The sequence below is a fragment of the Girardinichthys multiradiatus genome, chromosome X, assembly GCF_021462225.1.
Source record: "Girardinichthys multiradiatus isolate DD_20200921_A chromosome X, DD_fGirMul_XY1, whole genome shotgun sequence".
Lineage (NCBI taxonomy): Eukaryota > Metazoa > Chordata > Actinopteri > Cyprinodontiformes > Goodeidae > Girardinichthys > Girardinichthys multiradiatus.
The window spans coordinates 13,709,412-13,731,022 of record NC_061817.1 but is presented as its reverse complement, the minus strand read 5'-3'; the positions used below and the strand labels follow the sequence as shown (position 1 = coordinate 13,731,022).

At 43.1% G+C, this 21,611-nt stretch overlaps 1 protein-coding gene across 2 annotated transcripts in view; it reads left to right on the top strand.

Annotated features, from left to right (window-relative positions):
• Positions 1-21,611, top strand: part of LOC124863515 (glutamate receptor ionotropic, NMDA 2B-like) — a 246,203-nt gene that overhangs the window by 203,043 nt on the left and 21,549 nt on the right. For both annotated transcript variants that reach the window (XM_047357915.1, XM_047357916.1), the window contains 5 exons: positions 8,413-8,566; positions 14,144-14,269; positions 17,358-17,587; positions 17,676-17,836; positions 20,239-20,426. In XM_047357915.1, coding sequence (XP_047213871.1) covers positions 8,413-8,566; positions 14,144-14,269; positions 17,358-17,587; positions 17,676-17,836; positions 20,239-20,426 — 859 coding nt within the window. The remainder of the gene's footprint in view (positions 1-8,412; positions 8,567-14,143; positions 14,270-17,357; positions 17,588-17,675; positions 17,837-20,238; positions 20,427-21,611) is intronic.

Genomic DNA, 21,611 nt, shown 5'->3' with positions numbered 1-21,611 from the left:
TCGGACTTTGGCCTAGGTTTCTCGGTACCAGTAATGTTTAAATTCTGCTTGTCATCATTGGAGGTGAGGAATTAAGTAATTGTCTCTAACATGTACCAGCTGTGTGATGTGGTCACAGTGGAGTAGAAGAGTATTCCAGTTGCAACCTGTGAAGCTCTAGTGAACTCAATGCTCAAAACATAGGGCAGTGCTGGAAAATAATGTTGGCAACACAAAATGTTGACACTTTGGGCATAATTTGAAAATATTCGTTTAGGGGTGTACTCATTTTTGTGGCCAATGGTTTGGCACGCACGTGTACTGAATGAATACAGTGTTGTTTTAAATCAGTACACATGTGGAACATCTATGTGTGTAACTAAAGAGTGAAATTATGTGCTCCGCCATGCAACAAAAACTGAACCAAAGCAAAAGATGACCCCAACAATCAGGATTTTACCAGCCCCAAATGTAACTCGAGTCCTTCTAGTGGCAGACATGTGGACCAGGAGTTCATCCAACAGCAGGGGTTTCCCCAACTTTATATCGTGCATTCAGGTACAACTGGTAACCAACACTCCAGCCAGTTCTACATTGGCTCCTTTTTAAAAGTCTAGAACATGATTGCAACATACCGTAAACATAACTAACCATGACTTTAAAACCAACAAAATCAGCTCATTATCAAATGTGCCACTTCAGTACACCAGGTAGTGCAATTGCACAAAAGATTACTGCTATGAATCAGAAAAAGGCGGACCCAAGATTCAGCCAGACACAGTACTGAAAGTTTAAAAGGCTTATTCAGCCACAGGAAAACGTCACACAGGTAACACTCCTCACAGCTTCCAGGAACCTGAGGCAGAAAAGAGGGATTAGTGACTTGTAGTCTCTCCAGATTTTGCAGGGATCAGAAAAGCCACTAACCTGCTTTTGTCTTGAGTGGAACTTGAAACCCAGAGGGGAAACCTCAGTGGGCAGCAGGCGGTGATCTCCACAGCACAGGTAAGAAGTGACTCCAGGCTGAATAATCTGAGGGCTAGGCTGGCTCAATAATCCAAGGACAGAAACAGGGTCAACGATCGGAACAAGAGGCGTCAGGCAAGGGGCAGGCAGAGGCATAAACCAGATGCAGGAAACAAGGTCGACAACCAAAATCCAAATAGTCCGACAGGGAGCAGGCAGAGGCATAAATCCAAAAGGCAAGGCAAAGTCAAGAACAATGATCAGACAGGAAGGAATGCTGGATATCTACTCACACGAATGGCTTTCAAAAATCTGGTACCGTCTGCTTGTCAGAGTCAGTATATATCAGGGAAGACACAGGTGCTTGGCATTCCGCAGATTGCACTACACTGCAGCAGCCACCAGGTGCATCTAATCTGCTAATTGCAGCCAGGGAGACAGGGTAGAGCAGACGTGCCAGAATCATAACAGTACCCCCCCTCTAAGGTCCGACTCCTGACGGACCACGAGGCTGATCAGGATGGAGACGATTAAACTCACGAATTAGGTCCTTATCAATGATGAACCTCGCAGGAATCCAAGTCCGTTCCTCGGGCCCATAGCCCTCCCAGTCAACCAGGTATTGCATTCCACGTCCTCTTCGCCTGGACCTGAGAATGCGCCGGACCGAGAACACTGGACCACCATCAATGACCCAGGTGGGTGGAGGGGGCCCGGAGGTGAGCCCAAGTCGGGGCTCCACGAAGGGCTTGACCTGAGAAACGTGGAACGTGGGGGAATCCTCATGGAGTTGGGTAATCTCAGTCGTACAACGACAGGGTTGATGATCTTAGAGATTGGGAAAGGTCCAACAAATCGGGGTGCCAATTTCTAGGATTCTACCCTTAATGGGAGGTCCTTGGTGGAGAGCCAAACTTTCTGCCCCACCTGGTACTTAGGGGCAGGGATCCGTCTCCGGTTGGCCGTTCTTGACTGAACCAGTGACATTCTGATCATCGATCTCCTGGCCTTTCTCCATATTCTTTGGCACCTTAGGGCAGCCGCTTGGGCGGACGGAACATTAGCTTCTCTCTCCTGAACTGAAAACATGGGTGGCTGGAAACCAAACACAACATAAAAAGGAGACAAACCAGTGGCATTTGATTGCATAGAGTTCATGGCGTATTCAACCCAGGGCAAATTTTGTGACCACTTGGTCGGGTCAGACTCACATAATATACGAAGTTTGGTTTCAGCTTCTTGGTTGGCTCTCTCGGTTTGGCCATCAGACTGAGGATGAAACCCTGAGGAAAGACTAACAGAAATTCCCAACAATGAACAAAACTCCTTCCAGAAACGTGACACAAATTGGGGTCCTCTATCGGAAACAATGTCATTAGGGATTCCATGGAGCCTGAAAACTTCTCGGGTCAATATCTCACCCATCTCCTTTGCAGATGGAAGCTTCTCCAAGGGCACCAGATGAACCATCTTAGAAAATCTGTCAATTATGGTTAGTAGTACAGAGTGACCATTAGAAACCGGTAGACCTGTCACAAAATCCATCGCAATGTGTGACCATGGGCGAGGGGGAATGGGGAATGGGCAATGGGTGCAACAACCCCGCAGGGGGGCGACAAGAAGGCTTCGCTCGACAACATTGAGTGCATTCAGAAACAAAGTCTTTGACATCCTTGACCAGCGATGGCCACCAAAACTGAGACTGAACTGTCTGAATGGTTCTGCTGATTCCTGGATGACAAGCTAAACGAGAGCAAAGACAAGACTCCAGTACCTTAGGCACAAGGCGTTCAGGGACAAAACAGCGGTCAGGTGGACATGATGGTGGGATAGGCAGATCCCTAATGGCTTCCTGGACCTCCCTTTCCACCTCCACTCGGGACACAGACAACCTGATGGTTTCAGGAAGGATAAACTCCTCTTCACCCGCAGACTGAGATTCTTCAGGCTCTTGAATTCAGGATAGGGCGTCAGGTTTGCCATTTTTACTCCCTGGCCTGTAAGACAGGGAGAAATTAAAACGACCGAAAAACAGAGCCCATCTAGCCTGTCTGGGGTTTAGCCGTTTTGCTGATTTCAGGTACTCCAAGTTCTTATGGTCAGTCCACACCATAAATGGCTCCTTAGTCCCCTCCAGCCAATGTCTCCACTCTGTCAACGCCAACTTGACAGCCAATAACTCTCTGTCTCCCACGTCGTAATTCTGCTCAGCCTGTGACAGAGTCCTTGAAAAGAAGGCACATGGATGAACACGATCATCCTCACCTCTTTGGCTTAATACAGCTCCGTCCCCAGTGCTTGAGGCATCCACCTCCACGATAAACTGTCTCTCTGGGTCAGGAGACCGTAACACTGGAGCTGACGTGAAGAGTTCCTTTAACCTATTGAAACTATTGAAGGCCAGAGGGGAAACCTCAGTGGGCGGCAGGCGGTGATCTCCACAGCACAGGTAAGAAGTGACTCCAGGCTGAATAATCCGAGGGCTAGGCTGGCTCAATAATCCAAGGACAGAAACAGGGTCAACGATCGGAACAAGAGGCGTCAGGCAAGGGGCAGGCAGAGGCATAAACCAGATGCAGGAAACAAGGTCGACAACCAAAATCCAAATAGTCCGACAGGGAGCAGGCAGAGGCATAAATCCAAAAGGCAAGGCAAGGTCAAGAACAATGATCAGACAGGAAGGAACACTGGATATCTACTCACACGAATGGCTTTCAAAAATCTGGCACCGTCTGCTTGTCAGAGTCAGTATATATCAGGGAAGACACAGGTGCTTGGCATTCCACAGATTGCACTACACTGCAGCAGCCACCAGGTGCATCAAATCTGCTGATTGCAGCCAGGGAGACAGGGTAGAGCAGACGTGCCAGAATCATAACAATTACTGCATTTTATTATATTGTCAAATCTAGGGATATTTGAGGACAATCAAAGTTTTAATTTTTCACAATAAATTTTAATTCCTTTCACAATAAAAAAAAATTCTAGATAACAATAAAAGATTGTATAACTTCCCATCTCTAATCCTAACTAGTTTCCTTTTATCTGAGGGACAGTTAGGGTCAGATGGCTGAAAATGAAACATTTTAATGTTTGGAATGGATAAAGCTGGCTAACGTTAAGATTCTGATCTCAAACCTATTCAAAATGATCTGCCAAGACTAGTCTAATGTCCAGCCAGAACTTTGTCAGATGCTTGCTGACGGCTACAAAAGTACATGGTGTGTGATTTCTTAGTAGCTTCCAAAGGAACATTTGTACAAAAATTTGTGGGTGTTTATTATATATTTGATCCTTTATGTTTAATTTTGACACTTTGGGTTAGTGAAAATCCACAATAAATTCCAACTTGCCTACCCAAGTTGACTTCTACATCTGTTATTGATATTGCTTGTGACTTTTGATTAACCTCTTGCTTTCTGCCACACTACTTATTAAAGTTTTCAAATATGTTGTTTTTGACAATATTTTTTGGTCTACCTAACGTTTCAACACAGACAAAACAAGAGCATATGTCAAATTGTCAATTGGCTGATTGGCAGTCAGAGATCACTCTAAGCTTTTTCCACTCGTCAGATTTTAAAAGATAAAAAAATAAAATAAAAGGAAATCATCAAATGCTTTGGAAGCTCTACACCTTTTCCTGACTTTGTTCTGGCAGCCAGAATCTGTTTTCATGGTCCACACTGACTCATGCTGCTGGCAAAACTGTAATATTAGAGACTATACATTTTGAATTTAGCCTCGCTAAGAGATCCACAGAAGACAATGGTCAACTCACACACACAAACCAAGACACACAAATACACACAGATCCTCACTCAATCATTCTCAATAACACCCACATGGGTCATTTTCATAACACGGAGAGAGCAAGTCGTAGGAGGGAGATGGAGAGAGCGAATGGTGAGAGGGGAAGTGAGCACACTGCTGGTTCCACTCGTTCTCCTTCCCAGGGAGATGTTCACGCATTCGGGCACACATAGATTCCAATGCACATTCAGAACCATACTTACATATCTGCTGAATAAATATGACTGAAAAGTTACAAATGCACACAAACAATTGCAAGCAGATTCTTTGCAGAATTGCACATAATCAGTAAAGGAGACGTAACATTTTCCCACCCTGAAAAGGTCCACTTCACAGGTAGATGAACAAAGGTTTACTCACATCTCTTTCTCTCTGTCTTTTTCCCTTTATGACTCACACATAAAGGCACACACACGCTCATACACACTGCAGCGTTGAAGCTCACAGCAGAGTTTTGACTTACACAGTCACACACACCTTATTAACTCACAGAGACAATCTCGCCCCAGTTTACCCCAATGCTTTAAGGCTATAAAATTTGGGTCTAAATATACTACCTGTGCAGAAGAACTGAAGGGAGCAAGGCAGGTAGCGAAAGGCATTGGGCCGGCTATTTTCATCAGCTGTGACCCACTGTGGTAACCCACTTTCTTCTTCTCCTTCTGTCTTTCTCTTTTTTTCTGTGCCCTGGTGAGTGTCACAAGTGTCCACTCGAGAGCTCTGTGTGTAAAGTAGTTTGGTCTCCTGTCGCTACCCGCCATACTCCATCTTTGTCTCCAATGCTTCCAGTTTTAGGCCTCTTTTGCCCCACCTTCCATGTATTAATATCTTAACTTTTTGTTTCTTCAAAGAAACCCTTTTTTTTCTTAAATGTGACATTTGGTGGTCTTTATATTCTTTATTTAAATAGGTTATGACATCTAACATAATGTGACTTCCTCACTTGTTGCCCTCAAAGAGGTTCATGTGGGGATGAACAGCGTCTGCAACCTCTTTCATAATAGTTTCATCATGAAATAGCAAATATAAGTTCCTCACCACCGAAAAAGCCGGTAATGTCCTACTCACATGAGCTTTTAAAAACAAAGCTGGCATTGTGGAAGCAAAGGAGGTGGGTAGTAGAACTTTGCAGAATTGATATAAAGTGCTACACATAAAGTTAATGTCAAATATCTCCTTTTCTAAAGTGTTACAAATCATGGTGAAGAAACCTTATCAGTTTAGTTCTATGCTTTACCATAACCACCACTGAAAGAACTAACATAGGCTGAAGTCCCTTGACCTGTTCTGTCTTGGTGCACATCAGTTAAACCCATCCAGCGTGTGTTAATAGCAGGACATTGTGTTCGAGAAGCCCTTCTGTGCTTATGCCTTGAATTTGCAGGCCATCTGGTTGCAAAGACTGTTTGGAATCGCTACATCCATCCATCAAGCCACAAAGCTAGAAAATCATTATACAAGTCAGCCAATACTCAGAGACACAACTGCTACAGGTTGACTTCAATCTCCCCATGTTGTCTTGGTCTTTTCAGAAAACACACCGAGACATCAAAAACATGTGTTCTGTGTAAGAGTCTTGTGTACATTTACCCTGTTCTTTTAGGTCATTTGGGAAAAGTTTATAGCATTACACATAGCCCAAAGTGATTTAGAGTGCCCATGTCCAGATGGCTCTATCAAGTTTTAGCTCTGGTCTGATAGAAGATCCGGTTTAAACATAGTAGTCACTCTTGAAAGTCTGTCAATTCTGTCTTATGTTTTTCATTTGTTTTTAGAACAACAATCTCCAGCATTTCCACTGGTAACTTAACTTGCTAGAATTGTTAATTAGTCTTAGAGCAACGTCAGATCACCGGACAAGACAATACACAGTACTGAGTTCATGAGAATGAGACAAGATTTTTAGCAGTGTTGTTCAAAAAAATAAGAATCCCCACTTTTTGTTTTATAATATAAACAATGTTTTAAAGAATCTGTATACACTGTAGACCTAGTTACAGTTGAGCCCACAATTATTCATATCCCTGGCAGATTTAGATTTGAAGTTATTTTCATTCAACTAAGATTGTTTTTGAGACAACATATCTTAAAAGATGATGTTAAGGAGTATAAATAAAAGAAAAATCTGTTTTTATTTTATGTTTTTTAATGGCATTTCCAAAAATGGTTTATACCCTTGCCAATAATCAATGGAAATATCATAACAAGCATTGCAGCAGTCAACCACCCTTTATTTGCTGGCCAACCTTTTATGCTTCTCCACTCGTATTTTGATGATTTATCTTTGCCGGGGGTCTTTCTGCATGGAGTTTGCATGTTCTCCTCGTGCATGCGTGTGTTCTCATCGGGTACTCCAGATTCCTCCCACAGTCCAAAAAAAATGACTGTTTGTTAAATTGGTCTCTCTAAATTGTCCTTAGGTGTGACTGAGTGTGTGCATGGTTGTTTGTCCTGTATGTTTCTGTGTTGCCCTGCAATGGATTGGCGACCCGTCCAGGGTGTACCCTGCCTCTCGCCCATTGACTGCTCGAGATAGGCACCAGCTCCCCCGTGACCCACTATGGAATAAGCGGTATAGAAGATGAATGAATGAATTAATTAATTAATTAATTAATTAATCTCTGATGATGAGTTCCAAGTATTCGAGATTAGAAGGTCTCCTTGCCATCACCCTAATCTTTCGCTAGCTCCACAGATTCTTTATCAGATTCAAGTAGAGACTTTGACTAGGTCACTCTAAAATGCTAATATTGCTCCCAATCAGGAAAAACCTTTGTTAAAATTAAAAGATTACTTTAAACCTAAATGTGCCAGGTGTATGAATAATTCTGGGCTTAACTGTAGGTGTATTGTGGGCAGTGGTGGTCCTCTGATACCCCAGGTCCTGTCTCTTGTCTCAGTATCACATGAAGCAAACATCACTGCATGGTTTGATGGTGTGTGAATGCTGATGTGTGAAGCTCTCAATGACATTGAAACCAGTTGAGTGAGAAAGAACAAATGTTTCACGGTTAGTGAATAACTGTTAGCCACTTGCAGTATTTATTACAATGCTTACTCAACATTTGTATCTGACCTGTCACTCTGACTGCCGCATACCCAAGATGTTGCCATGCCAAATATTTGAAAGTGGTACAAGGTTCTTCAGTGCTACTGTAAGTGAGTGTTGGAGGCTGGCCCAACAAGAAGTCAACTCCATCAAAAAAACGGTGTAACGACTCAAAAACCACTCCTTTTCTTACTTCAAGATAAGAGTCTCAAACAGAGCTACAACAGAATCTCACCTTCAGATCTAGGGCTCTTCATAACAGCTTACACTCCACCAGACAAAGTATTGAGGAGTTAAAATATCGCAAGGTCTCATGCTGCAAAATTTTCATTTCACCACAAAAAATTTGTTAAAAACAATAACTTTAACTGAGCTTCTCATTCTCTTCCAACTACTTGCTTTTTTAACAGGTTTAGCTAAATGTGTTTCGTTTTTCTTGACACAACTCTTAAGATATCCTTCTGAAGTGAAAAGCTGAAGTGTTAGCAAAAATTTTCATTTCATTTACCAGACATTCTTGACTAAGTTCTGCTCTAATAGTGGACTAATGACCAATGTTTGCTTAACCAATGGATGTCTTTCTCTGCTTTACACATCTTGCCCAGGTTGTGTTAAAAAATGCCCACATGGCTGTTGGATCTCTAACCATCAATGAGGAGAGGTCTGAGGTCATCGATTTTTCTGTTCCCTTCATCGAAACTGGAATCAGTGTCATGGTTTCCCGCAGTAATGGCACAGTTTCACCTTCAGCATTTTTAGGTGAGTAGTCATGACCATTCATCATGTTTAAAAGATTAATAAAACCACAGCAGATTTAAATGAGTGTTTCATTCTTCATGTAAAACATGAAAACAAGTCCAAGCTGGGATTGGCATGCACTATGGAACTACGGTCCAGGTTCATGTCAACAATTTGCACTGGAACGGGTTAACATCATTGCAGACAATTGTATTGCTTTTGGGTTTGCATAGACACAGTTATTTTTTTTACCGTCTCCCTGTATTGTATGGAGAACATTTACACTAGTGGTGTCTAATGTCGATCCTTTTGGGCCAGGGTTCTAAATGTTTTATGTTTCCCTGGTTAAGCCCACCTGGATCAAATAAGTGGTTCATTACGAGGCCTATGCAGAACTTGATTACCTGCTGAGGAACTATTTCAACCATTTGAAAAGGCTCCAATGGAGCATGGACATGTCAGAAACACACAAGACCAGAATGTGTGCAACTGATGCTAAAAATAGATACAGGATATGAACAGGATGTGCACAAGTATAAATAAAAGCAACTGTTTTTATCCAAAAATGTGATCTGCTCTGCTTCTTACTTGTGGGACAGTAATGTTGGATTTTTAGGCTGAATTAGATGCGATCTGTTTGACTTCAGCGAATCAGTGCGGTGTATTAGCAAATGGATAAACCACACTTTTTCCATCAATCTTTGCTTCCCCAAATGATTCTATATTCAATACCTACATTTGTTCATTTTATGCGGTTTTACCACCTTCACATTGGATAAGCAAATTCACAACCCTGTCATAATTCATCCATGTCCTGCCAGGATTGTGGCAAATTTGGCAAATTACTTTTAAGCAAAGGAAACAATGTTGCTGCTCTGCTCCTTGAACCGCCACCTTAACGTGGTGGAGCGATTTGAGTGCTCAAATGATCCTAGAGGCTATGTTGTCTGGGGCTTAATTGCCCCATGTAGGGTCTCTCATGGCAAACAGGCTCTAGGTGACGGGTCAGACAAAGAGCGGTTCAAGAATCTTTCATGAGGACTAGTATATCGAGGCACGTGATGTCGCCCGGTACGGCAGAGCCGGGGTCCCACCTTGGGACCCGGCCAGGCCAAGCCCGGGCGAGAGACGCGAGGCCATCCCTCAGTGGGCCCAACACCTGCAGGGGGAACCGTGAGGGACCGGTGCAAAGAGGATTGGGTGGCAGACGACGGTGGAAACCTCAGTGGCCCGATCCCCGGATGCTTAGGCTGGCTTTAGGGACGTGGAATGTTACCTCGCTGGGGGGGAAGGAGCCTGAGCTTGTGCGGGAGGTCGAGAGATATCGACTAGAAATAGTCGGGCTCACCTCCACGCACAGCGTTGGCTCTGGAACCCATCTCCTTGTGAGGGGCTGGACTCTCTTCTACTCTGGAGTGGCCTACGGGGAGAGGCGGCGGGCTGTTGTGGGTTTGCTTGTTGCCCCCCAGCTCAGCTGTCTCGTGTTGGGGTTTACCCCAGTGGATGAGAGGGTCGCATCCCTGCACCTTCAGGTTTGGGACAGGTCTCTGTCGTTTCGGCATATAGGCTGAGCGGTAGTGTGGAGTACCCGGCCTTCTTGGTGTCCCTGTCGGGGGTGCTGGATAGTGCCCCTCCCGGGGACTCCATTATTTTGCTGGGGGACTTCAACGCCCATGTGGGAAACAACAGTGACACCTGGAGAGGAGAGATTGGGAGGAATGGCCTCCCCGATCTGAATCCGAGTGGTGCTTTGTTATTGGACATCTGTGCTAGTCATGGATTGTCCATAATGAACACCATGTTCAAACATAAGGGTGTTCATCGGTGCACTTGGCACCAGGACAGCCTAGGCAGGAGGTCAATGATCGAATTTGTTGTCATATCATCAGACCTTCGGCCGCATGTTTTGGACACTCGGGTGAAGAGAGGGGCTGAGCTGTCCACTGATCACCACCTGGTGGTGAGTTGGATCTGCTGGAGAAGGAGAAAGCCAGGCAGACTTGGCAGGCCCAAGCGCATAGTGAGGGTCTGCTGGGAATGCCTGTTCTCCGCATCTATTGCCGATGCTGCTGCCACGGCGGTAGCTGCGGCGGTAAGGTCTGGGGTGCCTGTCAAGGCGGCAATCCCAGAACCCGGTGGTGGACACCGGCAGTAAGGGACGCTGTCAAGCTGAAGAAGGAGTCCTATCGGCTGTGGTTGGCTTGTGGGACTCCTGAGCTGGCTGACAGGTACCATGAGGCCAAGCGTGCCGTGGCCGGGGCTGTGGCAGAGACAAAAACTCGGACCTGGGAGGAGTTCGTTGAGGCCATGGAGAAGGACTACTGGTTGGCCTCGAAGCGATTCTGGCAAACCGTCCGGCGCCTCAGGAAGGGGAAGCAGTGCTTCGCCAACACTGTTTATAGTGGTGGTGGGAGGCTGCTGACCTCGGCTGAGGACATTATCGAGCGGTGGAAGGAGTACTTCAAGAATCTCCTCAATCCTGCCATCACGCATTCCCTGGTGGAAACAGAGGCTGGAGACTCGGGGTTGGACTCTTTCATCACCCAGGCCGAAGTCACCGAGGTGGTTAAAAAGCTTCGCGGTGACAAGACTTCGGGGGTGTATGAGATCTGCCCTGAGTACCTCAAATCTCTGGATGTTGTGGGGCTGTCATGGTTGACACGCCTCTTCAACATTGCGTGGCGGTCAGGGACAGTGCCTCTGGACTGACAGACTGGGGTGGTGGTCCCCCTTCATAAGAAGGGGGGACCGAAGGGTGTGTTCCAACTACAGGGGGATCACACTCCTCAGCCTCCCTGGTAATGCCCACGCCAGGGTATTGGAGAGGAGAGTCCGGCCGAGAGTCGAACCTCGGCTTCAGGAGGAGCAGTGTGGTTTTCGTCCCGGCCACGGAACACTGGACCAGCTCTATACTCTATACAGGGTACTCGAGGGTTCGTGGGAGTTTGCCCAACCGGTACACATGTGTTTTGTGGACCTGGAGAAAGCATTCGACTGTGTCCCTCGTGATGCCCTGTGGGGGGTGCTCCATGAATATGGAATTGGGGGCCCTTTATTAGGGGCCATCCGGTCCCTGTACGAGCAGAGCAGGAGTTTGGTTCGCATTGCCGGCACTAAGTCGGACCTGTTCCTGGTGCATGTTGAACTCCGGCAGGGCTGCCCTTTGTCACTGCTCATGTTCATAACTTTTAAGGACAGGATTTCTAGACGTAGCCAAGGGCCGGAGGGGGTCTGGTTTGGGGACCAGTGGATTTTCTCTTCTTTTTGCAGATGATGTGGTCCTGCTGGCCCCCTCTAGCCAAGACCTACAGCATGCGCTGTGGCGGTTCGCAACCGAGTGTGAAGCGGCTGGGATGAAGATCAGCTCCTCCAAGTCAGAGACCATGGTACTCGACCAGAAAAGGGTGGCTTGTCCTCTTCAGGTTGGAGGGGAGTTCCTGCCTCAAGTGGAGGAGTTCAAGTATCTCGGGGTCTTGTTCACGAGTGAGGGAAGAATGGAGCGGGAGATCGACAGACGGATCGGTGCGGCTGCCGCAGTAATGGGGGCACTGTGCCAGTCCGTTGTGGTGAAGAGAGAGCTGAGCCGAAAAGCGAAGCTCTCGATTTACCGGTCTGTCCACGTTCCTACCCTCACCTATGGCCATGAACTTTGGGTCATGACCGAAAGAATGAGATCCCGGATACAAGCAGCTGAAATGAGCTTCCTCCGTAGGGTGGCCGGACACTCCCTTAGAGATAGGGTGAGGAGCTCGGCCATCCGGGAGGGGCTCGGAGTAGAGCTACTGCTCCTCCACATCGAGAGGAGCCAGTTGAGGTGGCTTGGACATCTATACCGGATGCCTCCTGGACGCCTTCCTCGGGAGGTGTTCCAGGCACGTCCCACCGGGAGGAGGCCCAGGGGACAGCCCAGGACATGCTGGAGGGACTATGTCTCTCGGCTGGCCTGGGAACGCCTTGGGCTCCCCCCGGAGGAGCTGGAGGAGTTGTCTGGGGAGAGGGACGTCTGGGTGTCTCTGCTGAGTCTGCTTAGTCTGCTGCCCCCGCGACCCGGTCCCGGATAAGCGGAGACGACGATTACGAGTATGAGTGATATTGTTAAAAACTGTGATGACAATGTTTGTTGCAATTAACCCACATTTTCCTCATTCTTCTCTTTCTTTTCCAACACCACAATATCCCCACCACTCTCGATGAGCTTTAGCATCTCAGTTCCTAAAATCTGTTTCAGGTGTGGCCATCAAGAGCAGTGAGAGTCGATTTAACTGACAAGTAAAATAAGAATGGATGGAACATGAAGAATAATAAGTATTACATCCAAGCAGGTGTTTGAAATTACGGTGTTGCACATATTGAGATTACAATTTGATATACACTGTTTTGTTCAGGTCTACTCACCTAGTATTAGATTTTTCCCTGCTGCTTTACAATATAACCACCATCACCTATTTTTGCCCTGCACCCTTTCCTGACACAACTCTCTTGGACAGGAAGCTGCTACGAGCTAATAGCATGTTGCCTCTGTCACAGGTGCCATCTGCCTAGATTGTTTCCATGATTTTGTTGAATCCTTTGGAACTTCTTCTTTCTGGGCTATTCAAAAGTATGGGCCAGAGATGAATGAAAGACAGCTGAATATTTATTGGCTCATAGGGAGAATGGATTTGCTTTTACGGTTGCACGATAAGGAGTTATCCTGATGGTTGTCGTAAAGGCGTTGGACAGACCTGATGTGGAGTAGTTGTAATTCAGGAGCTTTTCAGTAACTTACCGCTGCCAGGGTGGTGTGCATGTATGGTGGTCATGCCCTGAGCATGAGGTCATGTGACTAGTACTTCTTCAAATTCTCAGTGATCAAGCCACCCTCTGCACTCATCCCTTCCTGCTGTGTAAAAGGCCCCTTCAATAAGATCTTGTTATTTGGAGTGAGATTTAGTAGTTATTTGTAGTTATTACTACAAATAACTATTTACTATATACTTGTAGTAGTTATTTGTTTAAGTCAGAATTAAGTTTTTTTGTTATTTGTTATTTTGTCAGTCAGTCATTTTCTACCGCTTATTCCATAGTGGGTCGCGGGGGAGCTGGTGCCTATCTCCAGCAGTCTATGGGCAAAAGGCAGGGTATGCCCTGGACATTTTGTTCTTCTTAATAAAAATAAATCAATTAAAAGTGATTTAACAGGTAAAAATGTGTTAAAATAAGTTTCAGTAAACTTTCACTGACAAGTTCTTCTAACCTGCATGATTATTCAGCTAACTGCTTATTTTTCTCTATTTCTCTTTGCCCTCTTATGTTTCCCACTCCTACTCAATTTTTCTGACGCTACCTTCCTCTTTTCAATATGACATACCACATTTGCATATCTCTCTTGCTTCATTTTCTCTTTCTCTCTGCTGCCCTTGCTCAAGGGAAACTCTTTCTCCCTCCTCATGCACCTCCTTCCTTCCGCACCTCCTGCCTCCTTACAACCCTTTACTCAAATCTTTTTTTCTGCTATATCTCTTTCTGACCATGCTTCCTCCTTTTATCAATCCATTGGCTTCCCCGTTTATCATCATCATTCCCTCTCCTCTGTTTCCCCCCCTTTCACCCCTTCAGAGCCCTTTAGCGCAGATGTGTGGGTGATGATGTTCGTGATGCTGCTGCTGGTGTCAGCAGTGGCTGTATTCGTGTTCGAGTATTTCAGCCCTGTGGGCTACAACCGCTGTCTGGCTGATGGCAGAGGTGAGAGATCTGGACTCACCCAACACACACACACAGATACACACAGGCATAGTACCTATGTGTAGCCTGCTTCAGAAGAGAGATTCAATCCACAAATATTCTAAGTATTCAGGTGATGTTGTCTTCCATACAGTGCCTTGCAAAAGTATTTTTGCTTCTCTGGATTTTGTTATGTTACAAATAAAAATTTCATGTATTTTTGGGGGAAAAGCAAATTGTGCACACTCCTTGATACAATCCAGTGCAACAGGTTTTCTCCAGAAGTCACTTGAACAGGTAAATAGAGTCCAGAAAAGCTTGTTAGAGCTGATTGGTAGATGTATGGAGCTAAATACAGGTGATGCAAAAAGAAAACCTATTTAAGGCTGCAAAGGCTTGAGTTGAGACTCAGGTGGAGGTTTAACTTCCAGCAGAACAATTAGCCTAAAAACACAACCAGAGCGGTTTAGATTGTAATGTATTACAATGGCCAAGTCAAATGTCTGGATTTTGTGGCTCCAGGCAAAATTTATTTATAAATCCAATTGGGAAATCTGTGGCAAGATGCTAAAAATCAGCGCTCCCTATTCAATCAAACTATGCTTTGATCTATTTTGAAGAAGAAAGGGGGATAAAAATATCAATCTGTAGATGTGCAAAACAGGCAGAGACATACTTTAAATGACTAATGTAATTGTAGAAAAGGTGGATCTTTAAAGTGTTGACTAGGGAGAGCTAAATGTAAATGCGGGTTACACTTTTAAATTAAAATTTTTCTTCTGTTTCACAAATATTAACTACTTATTGTTTGTCTCTGTGTGTCTACCTCTAAATCCAAATTAAAGAGGAAGTTTGTGATTGGGATGAGAAAAGGTTTAAGGATCTTTTTTTAGAGACTTCAAAACAAGTTAGAAAATTCTCAGCAAACATAAAAGAGAGTACACAAAATTCCCTCCTTCACCTTACAGTCGTGTTGTTTCCTTCCAGCCCCTGGAGAGTAACTCACAGTTACCTGTTTAGTTTCCCATTCCTTTCTGGATTTCTGCAAATTCCACAATAAAATATTTTAACATTATCATCAAAATGTAGAGCAACTTTTACAGGCACTGGAAATTAACTTCAAAAATGAAGTATAAAGTGTATATAAAGAAAATGACAGTCGATACCTTGCTCCATTAAATAAAGAGGCTTAAAAGAGTAATTCTCCAACAAGCAAAATTTTTTCTCTTAGCAGTCAACTGCAAGTACAGATGCTTCACAGAGGATGCTTCTCTCTCTGCGACAACACAAGCACAGACTGTGTTGCACAAATTGTGTTTGCCGTGCACAAAGACTGACAGGCACAGAAACACACTGCAGGCCGCCTCCGCACCTAAACCAGCCGTTTTCACTGACCCAATGCCTCTTCCTCCTCCTCCACCTCCTCCTCTTCACCTCTCTGCTCTCTTTTTATCATATGGAGCTGGATCTAAACACTGATTTAAGCAATACTCAACCATTGCTTTCCTCACACTGGACCTGGTCATTTGCATAAATTTCCATATTTCCTCCTAAAATCCCGTGTTAGCTCTGACACCATGAGGCTAGTTTTGTCTTAGATCTTACCATCTGAACAGATGAGAGACAAAAAAAGAGGAAAATCAATCTCCCTCTAGTCTATCTCTGATGTGTCTATATATAGACAGTGGTTATCTTTTTTTCATCCCTCTCATCCTTCATCATCTTCTGGAGAAGATGAACTTCTCCCTAAAGCTCTGTTCTCTTCTGTGGGCCTCCATGTGTTTTTTTTATTTTTTTTATTTGCCTCGTGGGAGTTTGGTATCATAAAGAGTGCAGATCGAAGTTTGCTGTCAAAGGACCTGACGCAATAATGTATCAATGAGTACATTGCAGAGTTGTAAAGACTTTGCTGGATCCGTTTAGGCAGCTCTCTGGCAGGCAGATTTTACAGAGGATTGTTTGGCGCTATATGAAGTCAGTTTGTCCAAGAACAGAAAAAAAAAAACACTTTGCAACAAAATACACACTCACACATTTACACTCTCACTCTTTCCTGCTCACACACACCCACACGAGCATAAAAACCCAACTGCTTTTTACAGTGTAATAACAGCTCACAGACAAACTGAACAATGTCATTAAGGTGTGATTTATACCCAAACTGCTTCCATGAATGTGGTAAAGCAAAGAGAAAGCGCTCTTACTAAATCTCTCTGTAAAACTCACACAACGGGGCTTTTCCCCTTTTGTCATGTTACAGTCTTAAACATCTATGTATTTTTTTGGATTTTATGTAGCAGAACATGATAAAGTACTGTAATAGTGTGAAGTGGAAGTAAAATAACACACTGTTTTGTTTTGTTTTTTAAATAAAAACTAAAACGTAAGTCTTCTGGGGTATCTCTGTATCAGTTTTGCACATGCAGAGATATTTTTGCCCATTTTTCATTGCAAAATAGCTCAAGCTCAATCACAATGGAGGTGGAGCTTCTGTGAAATGTAAATTTCAGGTCTCAACACACATTTTCATTTAGATTAAGGTTTGGACTTTGACTAAGCCATTCTAGCTCATGACTTGGCTTTGATCAGATGCATTTACTGTAGCTCTGGCTGGATGTTTAAGGTTGATGTTCTGCTGGAAGGTGAACCTCTAACCCGGGTCTCTGACCAGTTTCTGTGCTGCACAAAAGCATCCTCACAGCATGATTGTGCCACCACCCTGTTTTACTTTTGGAAATGGGATGTTCAGTTTACATTTTCTGCCCCAAATAGCATTTTGTATTTGGATTGCACAGGTGGACTCCGTTTAGTAATTAGCTGAGCCCTGAAGGAAAATACTTGCACTGGAGTTTAAGTGGTATCCTAGTAAAGACGGCTGAATATAAATATAAAACTTAAAGGCCCCACAGTTTATTCTTCTGTTGCAAGAAATTTAAAAGCTGTTCATCCTTTTTGCATATGCACTACTTGGTGTTGGTTGATCACTTAAAATTTCCCCAAAACACAGATTTTTTGGTTCTAACAGGGCAAAATGTAAAAAAAAAAGATCAATAGTTGTGTCTGCTGGTTCAGAAGGTCATCTAAATGTTTTTTTACCTGTTTGTTTCAGAGCCTCATGGCCCATCTTTCACCATTGGTAAAGCCATTTGGCTACTTTGGGGTCTGGTCTTCAACAACTCTGTGCCGGTCCAGAACCCCAAAGGCACCACCAGTAAAATTATGGTCTCGGTGTGGGCCTTCTTCGCTGTCATTTTCCTGGCCTCATACACTGCCAACCTGGCTGCTTTCATGATCCAAGAGGAATATGTGGATCAAGTAACTGGTCTCTCCGACAAGAAGGTAAGTTGGAAGGTTTCTAGCATAAATTGGCCTCATTGCATACCTTAAAAATAAGCTGTGAAAGGTTTGACATTTTTCCTGTAATTAGTTCCAGAGTCCCAATGACTTCTCTCCTCCATTCCGGTTTGGCACGGTCCCGAATGGAAGCACAGAGAGAAATATCAGGAACAACTACCCAGAAATGCACTCCTACATGACCAAGTTTCACCAGAGAAACGTCAATGAAGCTCTGCAGAGTTTGAAGGCTGGGTAGGGACCTTGACATGATTTTGTCATTTTTGCAAGAAGAGTTAAATCAATTAAAAAGCATTTTTTCCAACCAGACTCCTTACTTACAATGATCTCAGGGAACTTACATTCAGAGACAGCAGATGTCATATCAGTGGGAAGACACAAAGCAGTTCTGTCTCCCAAAAGCAACATTCTTTTGAAGTGTGAATGAACTGTGTAAACTGAGAGACTTAATAATAATGAATCCAACCTTTTTATTTGGATTATTATTATTTAATTAATGTTGCTGAAAATTTCCCTGGGGGGCACAAGTTGTCTGCAGTGTGTACACTGTTCAATCAGACTGTTACAAACACCTTTATGCTCTCCTCTCTTTGTGAAGGCTTGAATTTTAGGATGTTGTCATGCTGTTTCTTATATTGCCATGTATGCTGGCATTTCGAAAAATGTGTTTTGAGTGGGTCTAAACAGTAAATGAAGCAAGTTTTATCAAACATCAAGTCCTCCCATGTCTATGGAATATTTTTGTCATTTTTGATGCGCCCTCTGTTTTTGCATTACATGAATATTTGGATGAAGGGTGTAAAATTTCGTGCACCATTGTGTTAGATAGAATAAGTTTCTTTTGCTTAGTTGTCATTGTCTTGTTTTCACTTGTCTTTCCATACTTGATGATTGCTTGACCGTCTGGGGATGAAAGTTCAGTGCCTTACACAAAATCCATGATTGCCACTAAGTGGTTAAATTATTATTTTATAATTAATTTTATTTTATAATTATATAAAGAGAAAGCAGGTTGGACTGCATTTTTGTTGGAGCCACTTTAAGTATTTGGCATGCTTAGGTGAGTAGATGTTCATTAGTACAACTGCATATAATCAATTAATCAATAAATAGCACTATTACACACAACAGAGTTAGTGCATCACAAGTAAAACAAATAATAAAATGGTAAAATAAGGAATAGAATAGAACGTCATAGAAGACAATTAAAGCAAAAACAAAAATAATACCACAACTAGCCCAATGCTCAAGCTCCCCATAGTTAAAAGCCAGTGAAATCAGTGATTTTAAATCAACTAAGGTTCTGGTGGACATTATGGATAAGTGAGAGACATTTCCACAGTTTAGGAGCTGCAGCTGAAAAAGCTTGGTCTCTTTTTGTCACCAGCTGAGTCCTCTGAACAACTTAGAAGCATTTAGTTTTCAGATCTTAACGTCCTACAAAGACTGTGGTTATGTAAAAGTTCAGAGAGGTAAGTCGGTGTCAGACCATTTAAAGATTTAAAAACCAAAAGTAAAATCTTAAAAGTGAGTCCAAAAGAAACAGTCAGCCAGTGTAGAGGGGATAAAATAGGGGTGTTAGCAAGCATGCGATGGAGAAGGGTCGGGCTGATCCCGCTATAGAGAGAGTATGACATAATGTCAAGTTATTGGGTCGCTGCAATAACATACAGTAGCAATTAGGTAGAAAAGTGACTCTAGCGCATTATTTAACCTAAGCCAAATATATTCATTCTCCATAGAAACACAAGGCAGAAATGCAATAGTGTGACAGGGGTATTTGAAACTAAAGGCTTTTATTTTAATCTTCAAAGCTTCAGTCTCAGGAACACAATCTAGGTATAGAAAGGGTAAAAAAAACTCAAGATCTAGGCCCAACAGAGAGGACAAAACTTTGAGAAGGGATTTGATAAATTACAGGGCAATTACACAAATCAGGATTTTATAAGAGCAGAGCAACGTCTTTTAATTTATCAAAGCTGACCACATTTTTAGATTTGAATTTCTGCCTTTACAAAGAAAATTAACATTTTTGAAAGAGAGCAGCTTTATGGGGATTTTTTCCGCAGTAAAATATGTGAATACACAGAGTAGAAGAGAAAAGAACAGATGTGAAGGACTGGGTGAGGGCAGACTGTCTTTGTGCCAGTATGATGCAATGTAAAAGCTGAATGCCGTCGACAACCAACATTTGATGCGTTTTTAAAAGATCTTTTTAAATACTTTACAGGACAGCATACATTTACATAAATGAGTTGTATTTATTTGGTGAATTCTTATCTTGATCTTGTGAAAGAGAAATGAATGTCATTGCTGAACAGTGGAAATATACATCATTGCTTAAATCCTTTTTTGTATTTTAATAAATATAAACAAAAAGAGGCTAAATGATACCAATATCACCTTCACCCTCCCTCTTCAATTTTCATCTGCCGTTCCTTTTCACCAGCCTGTGTGCTAGCTCCAGCCACTGGCAAACCAAGTGGAAGTCTATTACTCTTATCAGCGGCTTAGTGCTATTTAGCAGGTTAATTGGAATGTTGTAGCTGTGCTGTCTTACTTCTAAGTGCTAATTAACTGTAACCTATCTGTCTCTCTCCCTGCCTTTCTATCCGTCTCTTACCCTTTCTCTTCAGCAAATTAGATGCTTTCATTTATGATGCGGCCGTTCTGAACTACATGGCTGGCAGGGATGAGGGCTGCAAGCTGGTGACCATTGGCAGCGGCTACATCTTCGCCACCACGGGATACGGCATTGCCATCCAGAAGGAGTCTGGATGGAAGAGACACGTGGACCTGGCCATCCTGCAGCTTTTTGGAGACGGTGAGCAAAGCGGGTTGTTTCCTGCACTGTTTTATTCATTGATGCTGCTTGGCTTAGTTCTCCCTACAAGCAGACTCCATCATGCATAAAGCTGTACTGATGTGATTAGTGGTGTAATCGCTTAAAAATGCATCAGATGTTTCCTAAGACCATATTTTAGGCGAGAGATCACAAATACTCAATGACCTTGAAGTGAGTATAAACGGACACATCAAACTTTTTTATTTTAACACTGTTGTCATAAGGAGAATTACTTGAAGCTGCGGGGCATGAAAACACTGCTGAAAAAAAGCTTGGTGAAGGAACTGAAGCATTCCAACAACAACAACAGATCATATTGACAAGTTAGCTGCAAATCTAAACCAGGGATAGATGTGTGCTGACATGAACCAAGCCATTGTGACAAGAAGGTAAAAATTATGAAAAAAAGAGCATGTCTACTTCCTGTCGCAAAAAAACCCAAAACATTTTAAGTCTTTAAGAATACCTTTTTAAATTTGCCTTTTTAGATTTTTATTGCAGGGAAAATTCAAAAACACAACAATAAGTGTGCTGTTAAATGTCCTCTCAATATCAAAGTACATGGATTACAGAACAGTTGTATGTTATAATTTATTTATTCATTACTTTTTTTTTGTGCTTCAAAAGTAGCACAGCAAAATTTAACCTCTTAGCTCAGAATGTTTAGTTTATCAGAAAAATGTGCACTTAGGAACGATCTCAAGTTTCCTTGTTGCATCTGACTTTCTGACAAGCTTCCCTTGTGTGCATCCATGTCTTGAGCACGGAGTTGTATTTATAAGAGTTTTTCAGATTTTTTAATGTTGGTTTACACCTCCCGGCCATCAGAGTTTGAGCTTAATTTACCTGTAAAAAAAATCTTCATTGATTCTTAGGTAAATCATGCTGACTGCTCTTATCTGTAGATGAGACATCAGCTTTACTTTACATGTTCCCTAAAAGTGCTGTACTATCCCTTTAACACATCTGCATTCACGCTGTTGCTCCATTCAGCAGCCGATCAACAAATGTCAGCCTGTCATGTCTGTTGGCTGCTGTCCATGCTTAGACCTTTAAAGAAGAACCAGTGTTCAGATAATTTGTTTTTCTTTGTGTTTTTTAGATTTCTAATCAATTTCTGAGATGTTTAGTTTAATTGTCCATTGTTGTTGCTCTTTCATATAA